Source organism: Crocodylus siamensis, chromosome 2, assembly GCF_052110815.1.
Source record: "Crocodylus siamensis isolate JL-2025a chromosome 2, ASM5211081v1, whole genome shotgun sequence".
Taxonomy (NCBI): Eukaryota; Metazoa; Chordata; order Crocodylia; family Crocodylidae; genus Crocodylus; species Crocodylus siamensis.
Window position 1 is genome coordinate 25,417,889 of NC_143396.1, and position 23,671 is coordinate 25,441,559.

At 44.4% G+C, this 23,671-nt stretch overlaps 1 protein-coding gene across 9 annotated transcripts in view; it reads left to right on the plus strand.

Annotated features, from left to right (window-relative positions):
- Positions 1-23,671, plus strand: part of PPP2R2C (protein phosphatase 2 regulatory subunit Bgamma) — a 348,432-nt gene that overhangs the window by 306,119 nt on the left and 18,642 nt on the right. For 8 of the 9 annotated variants that reach the window (XM_090035552.1, XM_090035556.1, XM_090035558.1 and 5 more), the window contains 2 exons: positions 4,547-4,638; positions 20,583-22,806. In XM_090035552.1, coding sequence (XP_089891678.1) covers positions 4,547-4,638; positions 20,583-20,874 — 384 coding nt within the window. In that variant the 3' untranslated portion in view covers positions 20,875-22,806. Of the gene's footprint in view, positions 1-4,546; positions 4,639-20,582; positions 22,807-23,671 lie in introns of those variants that run through there. The other variant, XM_090035561.1, reaches the window with a different exon arrangement.

Here is a 23,671-nt window from a genome sequence, read left to right on the forward strand (position 1 = left end):
CCTGGGGTGAACCCATGCCCTCGCTGAGTGTGGCTTCAGCTAACTCAAAGGCCGCTGGCTGTCCCTCACTTCCTGCCTTGAAGTGGCTGAGAACAACCTTGCCTGGACAATCATCACAGTTTGTGTGCTACAGAATATCTGTGAGGCCTGGGCAGAGGAGATGTGCAAGCCGTGCACCCACCAGCGGGGCCCAGGGCACTGGGTGTAGGAGGCTCATGCAGACCACTCAAGCCCACCTACCCAGTTGCCCACAGGCCCCCTACCCCCAGCTTATCCCCAGCACCACTCTCATGCCAGGCACATGTTTAAACAATAAATCTGTATTACCCTCACAATACACACCCCGCCCCTCCCCCCTCAACCAACAGAGCCCCTTCCCCGCTCCTTCCCCAACAGACAAAGCCCCTCCATCACCCTTCCCACCCACCAACAATAAAATCCCTCTTCCCAGTTTCAAAACTATTTACAAGACAAAAGTCCATGTTTTTGTGTCTGGAGTGGGGTGCCATAGGGTGGGACTGCTAAGGGGGCAGAGCCTGGGGGCAGGTGGCCAGCGCCTTCCCCCCAGCGCGGGGCTTACCATGTGTCTGGGACTGGTAACTTCTTTACCATCCAAGTCTCCAGAGTCTGGAATAGACTCTTCCCAGAAGTGGTGCAAGTAACTACTCTGGACACATTCAAGAAGCATTTGGATGATTAACTTTCTGGGGTTATCTGACCCCAGCTGACTTCCTGCCTTTTGGGCAGGGGGCTGGACCTAATGATCTCATGAGGTCCTTTCCAGCCCCAGTGTCTATGAAATCTATGGTGCTGCTGATGGCTGGTGGTGACATGGCTGGCCATTCCTTGTGGTGGGGTCTGGGGCTACCCACCTGCCGAGGCAGCTGCTGGCCAGAGCTCCCCATGCTGCTAATGGATTGAGCAACTGGGGAGCTGGGTGGGGTGCTGAGCACCCAAGGGCCCCTCGTCTGGTGACATGTCACTGGAGGGGTCAGGGCAGGGTGGAGGCTTGGGCAGGCTTTCCCTGCTGGTAAAAACCTCAGGGTTGTGGCCTGGGTCCCAGAGTCCCAAAATCTGGGTGAGCTGCTGCATAAAGGGCATGGTAATTTTGGCATGACCAGACTGATAATTGTGGTCATTCATGGGCACCCATTGTGCCTACAAGGCCTTGACCTTGATGCGGCACTGCTGCGCCGACCAGGAGTGCCTGCGCTCCCATATCCTGCCCAGCAGGGCTTCATAAATGTTGGCATTCAAGCGCCCACATCACTCAAACTGTCTCTGGATCTCCATGTTGCCCCAGAGTGCCCTGAAGTCACCAATCTCCTCCAGGCTCCAGTTGGGGCCCTGGGTGGACAGCACAGGCATGCATACACAGGTGGGAATAGACCTGGATGGTGAGGACATGTTTCTCATGTGACCACCACCCACCTGGGCCCCACCCCACTGGCTGTCTGGGCCCCCATGCAGCTGTCCCTGAGGTGCTGGCCCTGGGTAGCTGCCAGCATCGCCCAGCGCAAGGGCACAGCACAGGACTGGGAGACGTGTGGCTGAGGCTATGCACCATTGCACCTGCAGTCACAGAACAGGCTGTTGGTGGTGCTGGCTGTGCTGCACTCAGCTGCCTACAGGTGACCCTGGGGGCTGGCAGACCTGCCCAGAGATTGCAGCAAGCTGCTGCCAGCAGCCACAGGTTCAGCAGCCAAAAGCCCCCCGGCCAGCAGTCAAAAGTTCATCAGGAAGCAGCCACAGGCTGAGCAGCAGCACTGAAGTAGTGTGAGGCAGGCACAGCAGTGCTGTGGCCTGCCCAGGGAGACACACAGGACCTGCAGTGCCCTCAGGCTCCTGTGGTGTGCGCCCCAGGGTAGAAAATGGCGGCTGGCTTTTATAGCTTGCAGACAGGGGCTGCCAGTGAGACAGTCCAACCCTGGAGCAGGAGAAGCTCCCAGCCAGAAGCCCTGGGGCTAGCCTCAGGCCAGCTCCCATAGTGGCTGGGCAGACTCAGCAGCAAACGTAGTGCTGGATTGCATCTACATGTGCGTTACTGTGCATGACCTAATCACACTGAAGTTTGCTACTTGCACTTGCATGTAGCAAATTTAAGCATGATTAAGGGAACTTATTGCACAGTAAGGGTGCTCATATGTAGACACTCACCCATACTGCACAGTAAATTAAGTTAATGCACAGTAACATGTCTCGTGTAGATGTGCCCAGTGAATTTTAACTCCTTATTACTATGCAAAAATAGTCATTTTATTTTTGCTTCATCCTCTCACTTTTCTCCTTTTTCATCTAGACAAGTGCTCTTTAGCACAGTAATGTCAAAAGACCCTTATTCTCTAATAAAATATCTTAACATAAATAATAGGTAGTAACAAATATAGGTATGGCTAAATCACCCCAGATATGAGAAACATTTAAGGACCACCTCCAGTTCCTGTAGAGGAACTGTAGTTATGAATGCTAGGAAGGCAGAAACATCTCATGGGAGGGAGGGTATGTGAAGTATGCACATTGACACATGCACCATGCGGTAAATACAGTTAACTAAGAATCAGTTTACCCACGTCTCCCATTTGCTTATTAGCCGTTAAGTAAGTAGTGTGTTCAGCTGACAAGATCTGTTTGCTGATATATAGCCTAGGAGGCTCATTTATCAAATTTTGAAACAATGATTCATGACGGAAATGTATAGTCCATAACAAATTTTAAGTTAATTTACAGATTTATTTGGTGCCGTAGACATTGCAGATGTTGCAGAGACTTTTATATGAACTAAAACTTCAATGAAGTAAACAGACAGAGCAGAATAAATTACCATGTTGAAGGGAATTCCAAGACCTAAGCCAGCAGAGGATACTGAGCGGGCCACAGTCAAGAGAGCCACATTCAGCTCTTGAATACACAGGTGCAGCTTCCATGGACTTCAAAGGAAGTGATACCTCCTTATGCCAGTACTAACTTTGATCCCCAGGCAGTTGTATTCATATGGTGCTGATAAAAAATAATATGGGCTCCTCAGAGGTCATCCATGCAACGTTAGTATCTGAAGTAGTTGTTTTTCAGGTCCTGGCTAGTGATCAAACATGCTGTAACAGCCACTAGAAAACAAGGAATGTGAAATGGATTACTAGATCTCGTATAGACAAGAATTCCCAGGCTCATTATTTTATTGTGGCGTGAAACAAATGAGATTGACTTTAAGGAATCCAATTCAGTAGAGGAATGATAGTGTCCTTCATATACATTATTTTACTGTAACTCTCACCCACTTCCAATATGCAACCTAAAATGAGATTTTTCCCGAGTACGCAACCTAAGTTGTTGGTTTTTGTTTTCAAATCTCAGATTTTATCATTGATATGAAATAGCCATGAACCAAGATAGTGTTTTGAGCACCAGCCTATGAAAATTAGCAACTCCATACATCTTCCTGCACTTTGCTTCTGACCTGTCATTGCCAGCACTGGCATATATTATACCTTTTATAAGTGGGGCAGGTATCTCTCTCAAAGCCTTTTACTATAATTAAATAGAAGTCCATATAGATCTTAGATTTTTATACAGTTACTGTTTAAATTAGATAATTTAGATTAATTTAAACACTGATCATCACGTATGTCATATCAGCTACCCAATCTCTTTTGAAATTGGGCTACAGTTTAAAAAATGGACAGGAACAAAGCATGTTTGAAAGGGGTGATCTAGAGCAGGGGTAGGAAGGCATGCTCTAGGATGAGGTTTCTGGCTACGTTGCCTTATATAATTGCATACTATGTGTACCCCCCCCCCACAATCAGCCCTCCTAATTGGGGGCGCATGTCTGATTTTTCTTCACTGGAATAAAAGCATGAAGACATGCTAATGGCTGTCAAGATGGCTGCCATTGTTTCTCATCCCAGCATGTAGAAGGGGAGGAGTCCTGTGTTAACCCCCTGACAGCCATAGCTGTTGGCTGAGCATCGTACCTTGTGCCTGAATGAGCAATTAAGCTGTCTCAGGGCAAGTGAGCTGCTGCATGTGTCTGTAGTATATTGATGGGGCTTTTGGTGTGGAAACAGCACTTTATGATTTACAGGAACTTGTATAAAGAACTATTTACAGTAAAGAAGTAGTGGTTTTGCTACTGCTCTTGCAGGGAACTTGTATTATACCTGGGGCCTAGCCATGTTTCTCTGTTGTGACACCGGGAAGTTCCTGCTGCCTCACCTAGACTGTCTCCTAGGATGCCACACTTCCCGGAGTAAGTCCAGGAGGAGTTACTCTGTCTCACAGTCTGCAATGACTGTGGAAAAAATATTTTTTTCTATATTATGCTTTCCAAAAACAAGAGGTGTGTCTTATTTGGGGATGTTTGGCATGCAAGAAAATCTGGTAATTTTACAGCATTCTTCAAATTGAACTAGGGAAAGTACAAACTTTACTTTAAAAGATGGAAGGATACCACCTTTGTAAAAGCTACCAGCCCATTAAAGCAATACAATGGGACATTTCAAATGTGTGGGCTTTTTAAGTAACTGCTCTATCATTTTCTGTAAAACAGGTCCATGATTACCTTAGGAGCAAGCTGTGTTCCCTTTATGAAAATGACTGCATCTTTGACAAGTTTGAATGTGCGTGGAATGGATCAGACAGGTAATCCATCCTTATCTCCAATTACTATTTTAATTTAGCAGAGAAATTGCCATGTAGTGGGGTATAACCAGTAAACCATATGGCTGTTTTGCATATCAGGTCATGAGCATCTAGTTTTTAAAGGTGTTTGTATGTTAGTGGTATTGTACCTTTCATCTCCTCAGCCACAATCTAAACTAGTTGTTTAAGCGTTAGTTCTCTTTGTTCTTTATGAATTATTATTTCTTATCTCACAGCTGAGAAAAATCAAAATTCCATCAATTTTTCCCAAAAGCAGGAAGTGGGTTGAAAGAATAAAAAAGATTATTTACTAGAAACGATTTGCACATCCCATTGAAGTGTGGGATTTGCTAGAGCAATTGCATGCTCAGACAAGTTAAACTGGCTTCTTCACAAATCCAATTTAGCAACTGGAAATGAGGAGGGGAAAAGAACCAGAAGCAGGTGACCAGCCAGTTCTTTGTAGACCACTGCCCACAACTTGTGAAGGACTATTCTAATTAAATGTGAATGTTTTTTGGGAACTATAATGAAGGGGACAAAATTGTCTCATTTGCACCAGTGTAACACATGAGGCTTCAACTTCACACTGGGTTAACAGAGTAGATTGGACCCATAACTCAGTTCCACATTATAAAAGTTGATCTGCACTTTCACCAAGTTAACATAATCTATACCGCAGTCTATGTCATAACATCTGAGGACAGGTTACTTTTTCTAAGCACCCTGCCATCCCTTGAACAGAATTCCCATTGTCATAAATGGCAGTTAGTGGGACATCTGTGATGCGTGAGCTTCATCACCCATGTTACTCTAGTGTATCGGATCATACGTTCAGTACGAATTTCTGATCTGATCTAAAATAACCTATAATAGCTCTTTTGGATACAGCTTTTACGTACGACAGTCATTTTAGCTAAGTTCCTATTCTCTTCTTCTTAAGTTTTCTGATCGATGGCAGCTATTCTTTAAATGACAATCCATTCCCTAAGCTCTGTAAGTAGGCAAGTGTTTCCCAGTTCTACAAATATACTGACCTGGGCAATTCATGGAATTTCCAAGAAAATCTTGGAAAGTAAAAGCAAGAAAATGAGTCATGCCAGCCTCTCAGTGTGAAAGTGATTAATTCAGTCTAGCTTTGATGATCAGACAAGGGAGGCTGCAAAGTCAATGCCTTTAACAGGCTGTACCCCCAGTTAAAAATATTATGATGGGAATTTCCACTGGCTGCCCTTCAGCACTGGGTAAGTTCTCCTGTTGTCAGGACTGTCGACCAGTAAAATGATATAAAGGCACCATACTGGGGGCAGTCCTTCTCAGACTCAGTATGTTGTGTCAATTAGGGATTAGGCTTTCCAGGGTCAGAGCTCACCGAAAAATCTCAGTGCCAGTGAAAACTCATGCTGGTGGGCAAGAATTTATCATGTTTGGCCACTGGGGTATAGACATCTGGTTTTGGGATGCTTTTCTGAACCCTTCAAACCCGTCAAAGCGTGGATGGAGAGCTCAGCACAGGCTCTTTCAGGAAATATATAGTGATTCTGGCTTGTAGTCCTTCTGGAAATACCAAAAGAGAACGTCTTAGTAATAGTGACACTTCTGATCCGTACCTGAACCTGGGAGTGTATAAGTCTTTAGGCAAAAGGACCTTACTCAGATATATTAAAATCTTCCTAAAGATTCAGGAGGTTTTTAGTACTTTCAAAACCAATTCCAAGATGTGTTGCTGGTAGATACCTGATATTCCCTTCAGTAGTTGAGTAAAACCTTCTCATCAAAGTATCACATGCTCCTGGATAACTGCATGTTAATAATAGAAGAATTGTTCAGTATCAGGGTTTAAAATGAATGTAAAGGTTTTAATCTAATTCCCACTTGACAGATCAGAAAGATCAACATAGTGTGAAATCAACTGGTCCTCATTAAGTGGAAGCATTCCGTTTTTAAAGGTTTAATTTATTGTACTGCCTATATGTGGGAGGATAGTTAGTCTTCCACAATTACTGAATCCATCACTAAACACAATGCACCTCTCTTTAAAATGGATAAGCTACCACTCGATCTGCAATTGAGGAGTACCACTTTTGGCCAGACATTTGGTAAAAGGCACTTATTTTTAGTTGAGCATATTATTATTTGTCTCTCAAATGTGGACATTTCCTTTTACCAATCAGAATGAGAATGAAATGCATCAGTACTAATGTTCATCTTCAGAGCAGGTGACACTAGCACTCATGCTTCTTCACAGGGGGACTTGATCATTCTCAGAGAAGTGGCAAGTATTTTTGTGTTCAAGACAAGGAATTTTTATGAGGTGTAATTCAATTGGTTGTGTAGTAATTTTTTTTTAAAGGAAGAATTCCCATCTTTAAAAAAATAAAAATACAGCTCTTAATATTAAGGTCTGGTTCTTAATAATGTATTTATCTTAATACAGAATAACTGCAAAAGGTAACAAATGCCTATGATGTCATCCATAGTATGATATTTGTATTAATAAAAATACTTTAAAACATAATCATGATGCTTTCTTAACCTGTTATGTGCCCTAAAACTAGATTGGTATTTTAAGTAAAACATTAGAATCATACTTGCCAGCATTTAAAAATAGAAACATGCTCGTTATTATTTTAAATTAGTTTTTGTCACAATTAAGGAGTTAATTCAGGATGATGATAAAACCCTATGGTTGAAGCTGTTTATAAAAATCAATGTACACAAGCTCTGATTAGAACGTGATTGATGCTCAGTAACTCCAATGAACAGGAACTAATACAATCAGACAGAGCCAATCTCATTTGCTGAAGGGCACATTAATCATTATGTAGTTGGGCAAGAACAGTGGTCAGAGGAGTAAAGAGAGAATCTTACAAATAATGCAACTAACTGAACACTTATTATGGTTCCTTGACTATTAAACTGTGTCACATATCATATACATTTTCATGATAATGTGACTAGATGGAATTTGCAAACTTTATTATATAGCTGTTTTATTTAAAGACTTCAGAGTACAAATGCATGTAAAAATGAACTAATGATCTTCATGACGCCTTTCAACTGCCAACAAAGCAGGAAAAATATGTTCAAGTTATTTCTACTATTCTGCTGCAAAAATCCTCAGCTTAACACCCATTGAGCATCTTATCTGTGAATTACAGGAGAAGGTCAGGTAAAACCCATGACTATATACATAATACTTCAAAAAATAAAATAAAATAAAAATTAAAGCTAAGGGGAAGACCTTCAAGGAAGGCTTTGGATACAACTCTGACAAGGACCTTGTAAGTAGATAAATGAAGTCATATACAAATGCTGAGACCCTTGCATTTGACATGAGCCCTTGCTGTTGGCCATAGCTTCCTACTATATCATCCAGTCAGCTTCTTGACTCCACTCTAATCCTGCAAAATTTGCTAGTCCCAGTGGGCCAAATATCAAATGAGCCTACTCTTACCTTGATAAAGACTTAAGTGTACATTTTTGTACAGCAGTCATGTACAATGGGTGGGTTGACACTATTTAGCACCACGTGACAGGTTTGACTCATCATATTAACTTTTATTTCTAAAGAAGTTTGTCAGGCTCCCTGGTTTCTCATTCCCCATCCTACGCATGCTAGAGCTTCTGAATTATTTTTCAGTGTTTGTCTCCCAGCATTGCTTCTGATGCCCCTGAGGTTTGAAGCAGTGCATCCTCTTTGATTTCCAGTCAAGAGGCTTTTTGTTTCACTTCCTGTCAATCAGTCTCCAGACTTCCCCAGAAATGAACATACCACCATAGGGGAAAGTCATTTGCAAATGACTGGGTGTGTCTACATGAGATGCTTTACTATGCAGTAGTGTAGTTTACTGCGCAATATGCATGTGTGTCTACACGTGCACATGCTTACTGTACAAGAAACCTCACTAATCGTGAGTAAATTTCCTACCTGCAAATGCAAGTAGCAAATTTACTTGTGATTACTAACTGTGCACTAGCAATTGTGTAGATGCCTGACCAGAAGCAAATCTGTGGGAACTATGTCCCCCTGCCCTGGCAGCAGGGAGCTCCAAGCCCCCTACTCTGAGATCACCATTGGAGAGTTGGGGATGGAAAATCCTTACCTCCCAGCCCCTGCTTCATCATTATCTCTCAGCCCCTGTTTCACCATCATGATCATGGAGTGGCAGGGCTGGGAGATCCTTATTTCCCAGCGCCAGCTTTGCAGTCACAGGGCCAGCTCTGGGAGTCCCTTATCTCCCAGCCCAAGCTTTGTGGTCACAGCGCCCAAGCTCCCCAATCTGTTCCCCACCCAGCTCCATGCTCATGGAGCTGAGTGGGGATAATGCTCCACAGGCTCTGCTCTGCAATTGTGGAATGGGTGCTGGGAACTGTCCCGGTCAGAGGCATATCCCAGCCCTGTCGCCTGATCAGGTGTTAGAGGCACAGGGCTTGAAAAGAGCTGCAGGGGTGGGGTAGGTCCCAGCCCTGTGCCCCGAACCACTGGTGGGGCTATCTAGCTATCTGCTAGCTGCCCCGCCAGTGGATTGAGGCAGGGGGCTGGGACCTGCCCCTCCCCTGCAGCAATTTCCAAGTCCCCTGCCTCTGATTGGGGAGCTGGGGCCAGGAGCTTCCTGCTGCTGGGACAGGAGGACATTGTCCCTGCCCCAGCAGCAAGTAGCCCCCCTGGGGGCAGGGTGCAATGTCTCAGCCCCGGCCTGGAGACAACTGTTTTCCAGCCCAGTGCTCCCTGCCAGCCCCTAGGCTAACACCCAGGTGGAGCCTAGAACTCCACCAGTGGCAGCAGGGGCTCATTGCAGGGCCACAGGAAGTGGGAGTAAACTGCTCCTGGATTTAATGCATGTGTAGAAACACCCACTGTCTCCTTTTTTTGTCCTAGAAAATGTTCATTTTCAAAGAACAGGTATTTGGAGAGTCTTTGGCTGAATATTTTCCTTTCTTCTTCATTTGCCATGATGGCAGCATCCACCTGAGCCTACCATGGCCTAGAACAGAGGTGTCAAACTCACCTGCCTGCAAAGCCAGATTTGGACCGCAGGGCTCTTTACAGGCCAGAGCTGAACCTGACATTGTGGCAAACAGCAGCCATGCAAGTAGCACTGTGTCAGCATAGTTCTCACTCTCTGCCTGCTGCCAGGAGCCAGGCCCGATGGGGCTCCATAGCCCTGAGTTCTGGGGCAGGCCTTTCCTCCCGCTTACCCTGCTCCTGAATTTCTAAGTCCACCAGGAGTTCTGTGGGCCAAAGGAAACTGCTCTGTGGGCTGGACCTGGACTGTATGTTTGATGTCTCTGGCCTAGAAGGTTACAGATACATACAGATACACTCCTCACATAACCCATAGGGAATGAATTGATGTGATTTTAAAAACTGGAGTAATCAAAAATATAATTGTTTGGGTAATATGGCTTGGTGAAATATAAAATGCTTACTGAGCACCTGTGGGGAGCATGGTTTACAATTTGATGATGAAATCTGCAGTCAGAGCTGTGGAGAGACTCTTCCTACCTTTGCACTTGTTTGGACTGCTGTGCCAGCTCCTTTTTCTCTGGACGAAAGTAGTTCTGGCGCTGTCTGGTGTGAGGAAGTGTTGCCCTAGCGACAGTGAACTCCAGTGCAGAAGAGATAAGGCAGCCCAACCTGTATTATAATTTCTGTTGGTAGTCCAGGAGAAAGGGGCTGGTCCATTCATCCCAAACCCTAACCTGTCCATTCATCCTCCATTTTGCTCCCTTGCACAGTGCAGGTGCTTGCCTGTATATGACCTAGAATGATGAAGAGGAAAACTGTCTCATGGAGATGAATTTTTATCCTAACTGTAGGAACCTGCAAAAGCCAGATTTGGGGAGGACTCTTCAGATGTGAAACTAGCATGAGATAATCTGAGACAAAATTAGTCTCCAGTTATTTATAAAATGTTCATGTGTGCACACACATGCAGTCACGCAGCCAGTATGGGCAAGGTCTATTGCTGAAAGACCACAGGATTTAAATATAAAAATAGAGCAGCTGTGGGATTTTTCCTTCTGCATAGGCATGCACAAATTCCTACTGATATGCACATAGCATCTAGATAAGCTGTTCAGGTAACTTATAAGAAAATGTTTGCAAACAAGGGCCAACATAGATGGTAAATGACAGCTTTTCTTCCCAGCTAGGGAAACTGGGTGCATCTACACAAGACACTAACTGTGCAGTAGCCTTATAATACTGAGAAGTAGCACATCACAGCACAAACACTGCTAATATGCTACTGCACAGTAAGTATTATTAGGCTATTATTAGGCTACTGTGCAGCAGCATCACTAAAAAGATGTTTGGTGCTGCTGCTGCTGTGCAGTAATTCTGGTTATTGCACATTTTATTTAGCACTTGATTATACAAGTACTAAATTACTGTGCAGTAACTACTGGATGGAAATAATAGTAATATGGAACCATCACATGTTCTAAGTAGCTGGTGGACTTGATGGAATCTGCATGTAAAGATAATTCAATGGAAAGATGTATAGAAACTTTAGGGACCCAGATCACTGCAAATGATATAATCCTACTCAGTTTCCCTAATGTTGCTGAAGTAGGAGGGAGAATGAAATCTGTCTCTTGCTGGAGAAACAGATGTACTGAGAGATAAAAACTAGTCGTGGAAGATTTTCATTTAGAAGTGACAGATTTTTTAAGGCATTTAGACACCTAATGATGGACATGGAGTCAGTGGCAGTTAGGAGCTTTTGAAAATCCCACTAAGTACCCATGTGTGTCAGTAGGTTCCTGAATACTTTTACATTTCTGCCCTTACATGACTAAGTAAAATTATATCAGTCACAGATACTTGCATTGTAATAACGATGCACTTAAATGATGTGTCCCACTAAAAGTTGTTGTTTTCTTTTCTAATGGGAGACCTGTGACAGAAGAAAAAGAAATGGGATGAATGAAACTCTTTTCTTGCAAACCTTTTCTTCACAAAATTGTACAAACTGGCAATTGCAAAGAGATGGTGTGAGCTACCAGAAATACTGTGGGCTAGTGCAATGGTGTTCAACCTTCCAGCCCCCGTGGGCTGGATGAGCAGCTTGGGGCTGATCTGTGGACCTGAAGCAGCATGGGGTGAGCAAGTGGGCATGACCCAGCATGTCAGATCCAGCCCTGAACACCAGATCTGGCAGAATGCACCGTTCATGCTCCAGATCTGATTGTGGATTGACCCCATGAGCCAGCTAAATCTAGCACTCAGGGTGACATTAACCAGCCTACAGGGCTCCCCATAGGTCTGTAAATTTGGCAGAGGGGGAACAGCAATTAACAAGGCCACCTCTTCCCCACTGCCCAATTTCTGGAGCAGCATTAAGCATTCTGCCAATTCTGTTATCGCTTTTGCTGCTGCAGTAAGCATGGTAGCCTAGGAATTTGCATGATGGTCTTAGAGCCAGGTATGTCTCATTCCCCACCTTTGCGTACACACGCACGCACGCACGCACGCACACACCCACCCCTGACTCCTGGCAAGAATCTAAAACATTCATAGAACAAACAGCTCAGAGTTTGTTCCTCCCTCTGCATCTTTTCTGGTAAGCACCATGTGCCAGTGAGCTCTTCTCTGGCCTGTCAAACCACATGGAGATACAGGTTTTTCATCTCATCCCATTTGGCTGCCCAGCACTGCTGATGCTGCAGTCTGTTTAGCATGCGTACCCTTTATTCATGCCAAATTCAGAAGCAAAGGAGCAAGGCATCTATATACGATGAGAGAGGAAATCTGCCAATTGATTTATTCAGAAGCAATTAGATTCAGCCCAAAGGAGAAAGAGAAAGGAGATTAGAGACATTTGAGAGCAGGGGGAAGAAGAAAAGGAAGCCCTTGATAGGAAGATGCTAGAGAGGTGCTATGATGCCAGGTGAGGGCTTCCTGGCATGGACAGGAAGGGAGAGATGTGTGATTAGACATTGAAATGGGAAATGAGGGATAAGATGGATGAAAAGCAAAAGAGAGAGAGAAGATCCAAGAAGGGAAAGATGGGTAGGGCAGAGGGTAAAGCAAGGAAGATGACTTGGATACCAGATGATGGGAGAGAAGGGGAAACAGAGAAAATCAGGAAAAAAAGAGGGAGGGCTGTGAAGGGTGACTAAAAAGAAAAAAGCAGAAAAAGGAGGAAGAAAACAAGGAAGAAAAATCAATTGGAAATACGGGCAAAGAGTAGAAGTGGGAAATAAAAATGGATATAGACGATAGAGCGGAGGCAAAAGAAGAAGGAGATGGGAGAAAAACAAGCATAACAGTAGTTCATTCAGTTCAATTCACCAGAGTTCCTATATTTTATTCTATTTCCCTTGTGGCAGAGAGAAGCTAAAGCCAAAGAATTTGGCTGGTAGTGATCGAGGTATGGAAAACTTTCTGGCCAATTCTAGCCCTGGGGAGGGAAAAGGGAGAGCATACAGTATTAGTACCGTAATTGTTCTGGTCGGACCAGGGACAGAGGATAAAATGGGTCTTTCCATCTCTAATTTCAAGATAGCCCTGCACTGCATTTCTAATAAGGACCCTGAAATGCCCAGCTTAATTTACAACAATTGATAATTGTACCATGAAGAGGATGCACGATAATTCAGTGTCATTGGTAATGCAGTATGTAAAAAAAAAATAATGAACAGCAGTTTTTCTTCAAAATACACATGCTTGAAAAATTAAATGGCAGGACACTATATGCAAGCATTTTACCAGTATACTGGGTCTAACATTGCTGTCCAAATTAAACCTGTGTAAAAAGGTTTAAGGGAAGGACATGTTTTTCCAAGGTAGCTACATTTTATACTCTAAAACATGTATAGGCATATGTGGAGTATTGGATACATATATAACCCCCCTGTTACTTATACAGTGTTGTTATATGTTATGCAGTGTTTTTCTGAACAGGAATAATAGCCATCCTACACTAGGTTCTCTCTCTTATTGTTATTTTAAACATCAGGTAAGGTTATAACTCATCTGTGTTTATGACCTTGAGGAAGCCTGGGCACTTTTCATTTACATAATGCTATTTTTACAATGCCATTAAACTGCAGTAAATAGGGCCAGCATGAAAAGTAGTTATCTACATGCAACGCAATAGGGCCACTATTGTAAAAAATGCCACTGTATAGCCAAGGGAGCCTGCCAAAGAAAACAGACTTTCAAAATATAGGGTAGGTAGTTCAAGAAATGAGAAGTCACATGGATTGCAGAGGCAGCTCTACTGCAAACTAAATATGATGGAGAAGGGGACAATTTTGACTACCACTGAGTTCTGTTCAATTGGCACATTGTGCAAAAACCTGCTATTTCTGGATTCATCTGGAGGAAGGGTTTTTATTCCCCAGGGAAATGTATTCCAGCCATGTACAGCTCTGCAGCCCGTGACACACAATGCCCCTTCATTACGAACCTGTTTCAAAATTTTGCCCAGGGGAAAAAACATAGCACTGGGCTAGGCAGTTAGAATCACAAATTGTGTATGTTAGCACCGAGATATGAAATACCCTCTACTTTTTCATGTTGTGAATAACCATTACAGCGGGAGTCCTAATGACAAGACACGGTGATTTGGAAGGAGTGAAATGTTAGATTTACTGCTGTTGATTCAATTTCTGAAACAGGCACTAATCTTGATCAATAGGCTTTATGCTGTTACTGGGATGCATTTTATCAAGCTGTTACACTGGCTTCTTTTCTTTTACTGTTTGGGACTGGTACCTCACAGCAGAAAGACAGGTTTGTGGCTGGCCAGTTAATGGGGAGGGAGACAGAAGCCTGCCCCTGTACAGTGTCTGGTCACAACCATTTCTGCACTCCTCCAAGTATAGCCTTCCCTGCAAGGGTCCCTTTGGAAAGAAAGGGGAAAGTGGTAGCTCTGACCTAGTCAACAGAACTGGATAAGTATGGGAGGTCCTCTAAAGGGATGTGACAGCAGGCATGGTCCCTGTGCCTGACAGTTTATTCCAGCATAGGTACAAGCTTTTATTGATTAGGGTGTCCTGCACAGCCTCTGCACTACCAGTATCTGATTCATTGCTGCAGCATTTCAGGATATCTGGTCTAAGAAAAGTGCTATTTTGTCAAATTCTTTTCCACCATCAGTAACAGGACTTAGCATAGAGCTGACTGTGTTTCTAATGATTCACAGTGTAGAAGCTTGCCCAATTCACTGGGCAGAATAGAGTTTCTTCAGTGACCCTATATTGTTTCTGAAATGAAACCTCAGCCAACTGTGCAGTATGACTCAACAGACACAATTCAGAGGCACTTAACTGCAGAGTTGTTATTCAGCTTTTTTTAGGTTTTTATTAATATACTGTTTAGTCACTAGTGGGCCAAACTGGGTTCCAGGCTGCGTTGCGCTAGATGGAGAGTGAAGAGTAAGAAAATTCATGAAGTGAAGAGCCTAAAATCTCGTTGGGCAAAGGACATGCCAAAGGTCACTCAGCAAGTCTGAGGAAGAGCTGCAAACATAACATATGACACTAAACTGTGTTGTCTCTCATGTAACATAAACTGTGCAGAGTAACAAAAAGGTACAGAAAAAATACTTTTAACTGTTTTCCAGGGATGAGAATAATTTATTAGATGTGGGCGTATGAAGTATATTCTGTTGGAATACATCAGTTATTGAGTGCCAGCATTGCGCATGAAACTGTATCCGAACAGCCCCTCTTTTAAAGGCCATAAAGGCTTCAGGTGAAATTCCTTTCTAGTGCAGAGGGTAAACTGCATGTTCTCCACACAACTGAAGCCCATTGCTGTGATGCTTTGAGGAAAGTGAAAGGGTGGATCTGCTTTCCAGTAGGCCCCCCATAAGCTCTGTGCACTGATTAGAAATCTCTGTTTTGACAATGGGAGTTATTTAAGGATCCAGAATATCAGGAATCTAGTGGCCAAGCTATTAAAGAGTGGATCCAGAGATATGAGTTTGAAACTCATTCTGGATGTGTGCCAGGGGCTGTCTGTCCCCAGACAACCTGCTCTTTTGGGCTGGGCAGACAGAGGAGAGGACTCCTTTGTGTGCTGTTGGCTACAGAAAGTGGTATGCCTAAGTGGTGATAAACACTGAAGGACATTCAAGTGGCTTTAGCTCATGAGTAAAATCCTGATTCCACTGAATGAAATCACAGAATCATGGAAAATTAGGGTTGGAAGGGGCCTCAGGAGGTCATCTTGTCCAACTCCCGGCTCAAAGCAGCACCATCCCCAGCTAGATCATCCCAGCCAAAGCTTTGTCGAGCTGAGTCTTAAAAAACTTCCAAGGATGGAGAGTCCACAACCTCTCTGGGTAACCTGTTTCAATGCTTTTCTACCCTCCTACTGAGAGAGTTTTCCCTGCTCTCTAACCTAAACTCCCCTTGCTGCAACTTGAGACCATTGCTCCTTGTTCTGTCATCTGCAGCCACTGAGAACAGTTTGGAACCACCCTTCAGGTAGTTGAAGGCTGCTATTAAATCCCCCCTCGGTCTTGTCTTCTCCAGACTAATGGTAAAACACCCACTGATTTTATAGAGCCAGGATTTCATCCTCATGAGGGAAGAGACAGGAGCATGCAATTTATTAATTTAAACCATGGGCTGGATTAGAGACCTGCCTGCAGGCAGGAAGAAGAGTAAATGTTCTGTCCTCAGAAGCCTGAGCCTCTATCTGCAAACCCTGCAGATATTCCTAACAAATCTTCTGTACTCAGACTGAGTTGCAGGAGTGGAGGACTGAGGGTAAATGATCAAACACTGTCACATCAAATTTATCAATAAATGTATCTTATGGGAACGTTGGAAGGTAAATGTTCTAATAGCACCCATTTCCCCAGACATGTTAACACAGCATCTGACTAGGAACTGAATTCAACAGGAAAAGAAAAAAAGACATTCACTTGCACAATACACTTGACTGATCTTCATAACTCCCTTGGCAACATTCACTACAAAAGATGTGCAAGTTAAGTGGTATCCAGGTGGCTATTCTACTACTGCAGTTTTGTGGCATTTGGAATTTTTGTTTAATGCCCCAGCTCTGGAGTCATGTGGGCAACTGACTTCCATAATAAAAAGAAGAATATTCTAGTCGTTGTAGCTGCAGGAAAAAGTTTGAAAATATGACCATTAGAACTTTTTAAAAAGCTAGAAATCAAAAGAGTAAGATATAATGCTTTTAAAATCTTATGATATAAATCAGTCCCTTGTTTTGGGGAATCATATATCCCAATTTTTTTAGTGCTTGGAGTTGGAAATACAGAAGTTGCTATAAAATCTATTAAATGCTATAAGACAATGATAGGTCATGTGAACTAGTAAGACCATATATATAAGATAGCACAGACTTCTGGACCCCACAGTGTTCCATCACATGGCAAGGAAAAGCATTTCCCTCACCACAGGGGCTACAGGGTAAAAATGACATAGGGGCCGCATTTACAGAAGACACTGACTGTATAGTTGTTTCAGCGCAGTAATCATAGGAGTCGGGTCGGAAGGGACCTCGTAGATCTTCAAGTCCAACCCCCCACCCGGGCAGGAGAAAAAGACTGGACTCAAATGAGTCCAGGCAGGTAGTCATCAAGCCTCTTCTTAAAGACCCCCAGGGTAGGAGCCAGCACCAATGACCTAGGAAGTTGGTTCCAGCTCCTAGCCGCCCTGACTGTGAAGTAGTTCTTGCGGATGTCTAATCTAAATCTACTCTCTAATAACTTGTATCCTGTTTAAACTTGTAACATGTTTAACGATTTCTTTGCCTCTGTCTTCCTAAGCAGGGACCAGAACAGCCACCTCCCTGCTGGGCCCCCCTCGGGCCCCATGGGAGGCACACCTGGGCCATGGGTTAGCGAGGATTTAGTTAGGAAGCTTCCAGAGGGGTTGGACGTATTCAAGTCAGCCGGCCCGGATGATCTCCACCCTAGAGTTCTAAAGGAACTGGCCGAGGTCATTGCAAGTCCCCTGGCACAACTTTACGAGTGCTCGTGGTGCTCTGGTGAGGTACCGGAGGACTGGAAGAGGGCCAACGTGGTCCCCAACTTCAAAAAAGGCAGGAAGGAGAACCCGGGAAACTATAGGCCAGTTAGTCTCACCTCGATCCTAGGCAAGCTGTTCGAGAAAATTATGCTGGCACACATCCAGGAGGGGCCAGCAGGGGACTGCATGCTTAGGGGCAACCAACATGGGTTCATCAGTAGCAGGTCCTGTCAGACCAACCTGGTGGCCTTTTACGATCAGATCACCAGATCATTAGACGCAGGGGTAACAGTGGATATAATCTTCCTGGACTTCCGGATGGCTTTTGACACTGTCTCTCACCCTGTTCTCATAAAGAAACTGGGGGGGCTGTGGTGTAGACACCCACACAGTCAAATGGGTCGCCAACTGGCTGGAGGGCCGCACCCAGAGGGTGGTAGTGCGTGGGTCCTTCTCAACCTGGAAGGACATGGGCAGTGGGGTTCCTCAGGGCTCGGTCCTCGGGCCCGCACTGTTCAACATCTTCATCAGCGATTTGGATGAGGGGGTAAAAAGCACCCTGTTCAAATTTGCTGATGACACTAAGATGTGGGGGGACGTGGGCACATTGAAAGGATGCAACAGGCTACAATCAGACCTAGACAGGTTACAAGGGTGGGTGGATGAGAATAGGATGGGCTTCAGCACAGACAAGTGCAAGGTGATGCACCTCGGGAGGAACAACCGGCACCATACCTACAGGTTGGGGAACTCCCCTCTTGTCAGCATGGAGGCGGAAAGGGATCTGGGGGTCATCATTGACTCCAAGATGAACATGGGTCGGCAGTGTGGGGATGCAGTCAGGAAGGCCAACCGCACACTGGCATGCATCCACAGATGCATCTCGAGCAGCTCCAAGGAGGTGATCCTCCCCCTCTATGCAGCACTGGTCAGGCCACAGCTGGAGTACTGCGTCCAGTTCTGGGCACCGCACTTCAAGAGGGATGTGGACAGCATGGAGAGGGTCCAGAGGAGGGCCACTCATATGATCAGGGGACAGCAGGGCAGGCCCTATGAGGACAGGCTGCGGGACCTGAACCTGTTCAGCCTCCACAAGAGAAGGCTGAGGGGGGATCTAATGTCCTGTTACAAACTAGTCAGGGGGGATCAGCAGGCATTGGGGAAGTCACTGTTTCCCCGAGCACCGCCAGGAGTGACCAGGAATAATGGTCACAAGCTGGCAGAGGGTAGGTTTAGGTTAGATATCAGGAGGCGCTACTTCACAGTCAGGGCGGCTAGGGTCTGGAACCAGCTTCAAAGAAAAGTGGTGCAGGCTCCTACCTCGGGGGTGTTTAAGAGGTGGTCAGGTGAACATCTTGCTGGGGTCATTTGACCCCAGTACTCTTTCCTGCCATGGCAGGGGGTCAGACTAGATGATCTGCTCAGGTCCCTTCCGACCCTAGAAACTATGAAACTATCCATTGTTCCTTGTCATGCCGGGGGCACTAGGGGAAACAGCGTCTCCCCTAAACCCTTCTGGTCCCCCCTAGTGAGTTTATAGACAGTCACCAGGTCCCCCCTCAGCCTTCTCTTGTGAAGGCTGAACAGGTTTAGGTCCCGCAGTCTTTCAATGTAGGGTCTGCCCTGTCGTCCCCGGATCACGCGGGTGGCCCTCCTCTGGACCCTTTCAATGTTGTCCACATCCCTCCTGAAGTGTGGCGCACAGAACTGGACGCAGTACTCCAGCTGTGGCCTGACCAGCGTCGCATAGAGGTAGAGGATCACCTCCCTGGCTCTACTTGAGATGCATCTGTGGATGCATGACAAGGTGCGGTTAGCCCTGCCAACTGTGACCTCGCATTGTCGGCCCATGTTCATCTTGGAGTCAATAAGGACTCCAAGATCCCTTTCTGCCTCCATGCTCTCAAGAAGGGAGTTTCCCATTCTATAAGTGTGCTGCTGGTTTCTACTGCCTAAGTGCAGCACCCTGCACTTGTCAGTATTGAAACGCATCTTGTTTATGTCAGCCCACTCCTGTAACCTGTCTAGGTCTTGTTGCAGTCTTTCCCCCCGCTTCTAGCGTGCTCACCTCACCCCAAATTTTGGTATCATCAGCGAATTTAAACAGGTTGCATTTCACCCCATCATCCAAATAGCTGATGAAGAAATTGAACAGCGCAGGCCCCAGGACCGAGCCCTGGGGGACTCCGCTGCTGACTTCCCCCCAGGTCGAATATGACCCGTCCACCACCACCCTCTGAGTGCGACCTTTCAGCCAATCTGCAATCCATCTGACTGTGTAGGCATCAATGCCACAGTCGCCTAATTTTTGAATGAGGATGGGGTGGGAGACGGTGTCAAAGGCCTTGGCTGAAGTCTAGAAAGACTACGTCCACGGTGACACCTGCACCCATTGCCTTTGTGACCTGATCATAAAAGGCAATCAGGTTGGTCTGACAAGACCTGCCCCTAATGAAACCGTGCTGGTTGCCCTTGAGCATCATCCCTGAAGCTGGCCCATCACAGATGTGCTCCTTGAGGATCTTCTCAAAGAGTTTCCCAAGGATAGAGGTAAGACTGACGGGCCTATAGTTGTCTGGGTCCTCCCTCTTCCCTTTTTTGAAGATGGGGACCACGTTAGCTATTTTCCAGTCATCTGGCACCTGGTCCGAGCACCACGAGCGCTCGTAGAGCCATGCCAAGGGCCCTGCAGTAACCCCAGCTAGCTCCCTCAACACCCTCAACTGGAGTTACTGCACAGTAGTGTCAACAAATGGCTGTTTTGGGGATGCTGACTGTGCAGTAGCTCATTACTACTGTGCAGTAGTAATGAGATACTGCACAGCCACTGTCTCGTGTAGATGAGGCCAGCTTGTATTATCTCAGTTGCCCCTAAGAATATATAGAGGCACCGGTGAAGTGCTGCTGTATTGACTCATTCTTGTTAGTAGAGTTAGTACATCCTTCTATTTAATCTTGCCTCTGTGTTCTCTCTGCAGTGTCATAATGACAGGTGCATATAACAACTTCTTTCGAATGTTTGACCGAAACACCAAACGTGACGTTACCTTGGAGGCATCCCGGGAGAGCAGTAAGCCCCGAGCTATTCTGAAACCCCGCCGAGTCTGTGTTGGAGGCAAACGAAGGAAAGATGACATCAGTGTCGACAGTTTGGACTTTATGAAGAAGATCTTGCATACAGCATGGCACCCAACTGAGAACATAATTGCTATAGCAGCGACAAACAATCTGTACATATTTCAGGATAAAGTGAACTCAGAAATGCACTAGGTTTATCAATATCCCTCTGTATTTATAAGCCAGCCTTTTGAGAGTTGTAGAAGGATGTGACCTTCACAAAAGTATGGTCGTTGTGGTGGAATTTGTAGAATCCATCCCTCCACCCTTCACCCTGTATCATTGGTGGCAACCAACAGTTTTAAATCACTGCAACTATGTAATTATCAAATACTACTACAGATTCAGTACTTTGGTCTAGATCAGTTTTTTAAACAATCAGGGGTTTTCATTTGGGAACTGTTCCTGTTAGGTGCTGAGTACCTTCCACTCTGGTTAACTCTCAGAGGAACTCAGTGCTTCACAGGACCAGGGTCTTGTGCTGCTGCATTCCTCTGCAGCCTTCAAGGTTTACCACATTATTAGAGCTTTTTACATTAGGCTCTTGATTTCTTCAGTAATGCTTTACAGGCTTTCAGGTTGACATGGACTTATTTCTCAGTGAATAGCTGCATCCCCCTTATATCACGGTGCAGAGAAAAAAGATGTTGACAGATACTAAACTGGAAACAAAATAAAATGATTTCCCTTAATAACGAGCAAAAACGTTCCTCCGGGTCCACCTGCCATATTTCCATCTCTAGTGTTTTGCCCTCCCTCTATAGGAGTGCCAGAGTTCCACAAACACTTTTACAGTTTTTTTACGTCTGCTAAAAATCCTGACTTTGTATTTCAACTTTCTGATTAAAAAAAATGAATTACTGTAGATTTATTCAGGTTCTTCTTATAAAAGCCAATTTACTCTGCATATACATTTCTATTCAATCAGGCTGTAGATGTAAAGATACCAGTTACAGTGGGTGCTATTTAAAAATTCAATATTTGCTGCTTTCTGGTTACATACTATTCAGAGCACAAAGAGATGTACACATGAGTTATTTAAATAGTGTAGGATTTTCAAAAGCACTCATGTGTTGCCCTAACTCTGCTGCTATTGAAATCAATATTTGATTTCAATGGCCACATCCAGATGAGGGTGGACGTTTGGTTACTTTGTGCCACTGCCTGTCCCTGGGGCATGCTTGTGCCATGTGCACTGTGGCGTAGAGCAGGTTATCCTGGGTGGGGCAGGGGAGGCCAGCAACTGTGCTGGCCCTAGCAGCCTTCCCTGGGATCCTGGGGGTTAGGGAAGCTGCAGCCATGGCACTCCTGCAGCTGGGAGCCTGTCCGCCACATGCATTACCCTGCTTTTTCTGTGCAGGATTTTTAGCCTGGGATCTCCTGGGGTCAAATCCCCCACCCCCGCTGCAAAGTAGCATTGCAAGGAATGCCTAAATGTGCAGTGTGTAGCACCACAGATGGGTCTGTGGCACCACATACTGCACATCTGCGCTTGTCTGGATACAGCCAATGGGTGCAAAGCCAGGTCAAAACTGTGCAGTCTTAAAATCCTTCATTTCTTTACTGCATCACAGTTATTGATGTCACGTGTATTTTCAGTATACCCAGATAACGCAGCATATGCCACAGTATCTCTAAGTGCTATGAAAGTTACCAGTTACCATGGTTCAGTGAACGTTAAGTTTTCAGCTTGCCCCACTGTTAAGGTCACAGAAATGATTTGTGGATTAAATGGAGGGAAATGTTTACACAATTCTGTTTTCAAAAGAACTGCAATATAATTGGAAGATGCTGCTTTTGAGAGTTATATGCAAGTGGTGTGATGTTCTGTTTTGAAAATTCATTTAATTTAGGAAATCTTTCTGTATGCCTACTAACATCTGCAGAAAACAAATATTACCCCAAATGATTTCTTTTCAAATCACGAATAAAGGAGTGTAACTGACTCAGATGATCTGTCTGATCTACACTGATTAAAATCCCTCACATAGAAAAGGTTCTTTTATGACCTTAAACCATTCTGCATTGACTCCTAACTAATGGAGAATGAACTGATAAATGGACCTGCATGCTTTTATAGTTTGATTTGGGGAGGGTGGGGTGGGTGGGAAATCTGCTAACAAGGATTACAAAAAAGCTACAACTTTTTCTATGAAGTCTTGCCTTGACACACAAAATACGTACCTTTAAAATTTTCTAGAACGAGGCTGTATAGATTTGTGTGTAGAAGCACAAACGCATGTGCATCAGTTTCCAACCATACTATACACATACCGTATGAAACGTGTAGGTTAACTTTCAAGGGAATGAGGAATGTTTGTTTATAAAACACTGTATGCTCTAGAAGACATGGACAGTATTATATGTACATATTCTAATTAAATTTAGCAATCACCTTTTCTCTTGTAAAAAGGTTTAAGAATGTGGTAAATTGTATAGAAATCTTGTTAATGCCAAACTACTGCTTCAAGGGTATCATACAATTTCTTTGACTTTTGGCCTCATCCAATTAACCTTTGCAGCTCAAAATGCTAACAGCTCATACTGGCATTTGCAGCTAGAAGTACTGTAAAACATATATTTAGCTTCTAACATCTTCAAATGAGATTCTATAGATAATTTATTATAAAGCAGATCTTAATACAACAGTTCTAATATTTTATTTCAAGTACCTTAGTCTGTTTCACATTTGGGTACCAAAAAGATCTTGTTAAGATAAAGTAAGTCTTTGGAGCGTTATGAAATTATTGACTTCCCAACCAAAATGATGAGATGTGACTATTAAAGAAAAATCTAGAAATCTTTAAAAGACCAGTATCCCAGTCTTGTCTGACATCACTAGTACAATTTGGTTGCCTGGTCTTCTTGAATGTAAGAAAGTTAACATGGTCATTGTGAAACTTTTAAAACTTTTTTTTTTTCCTTTTTGGTTTGAGCTTTCAGTGGCGTA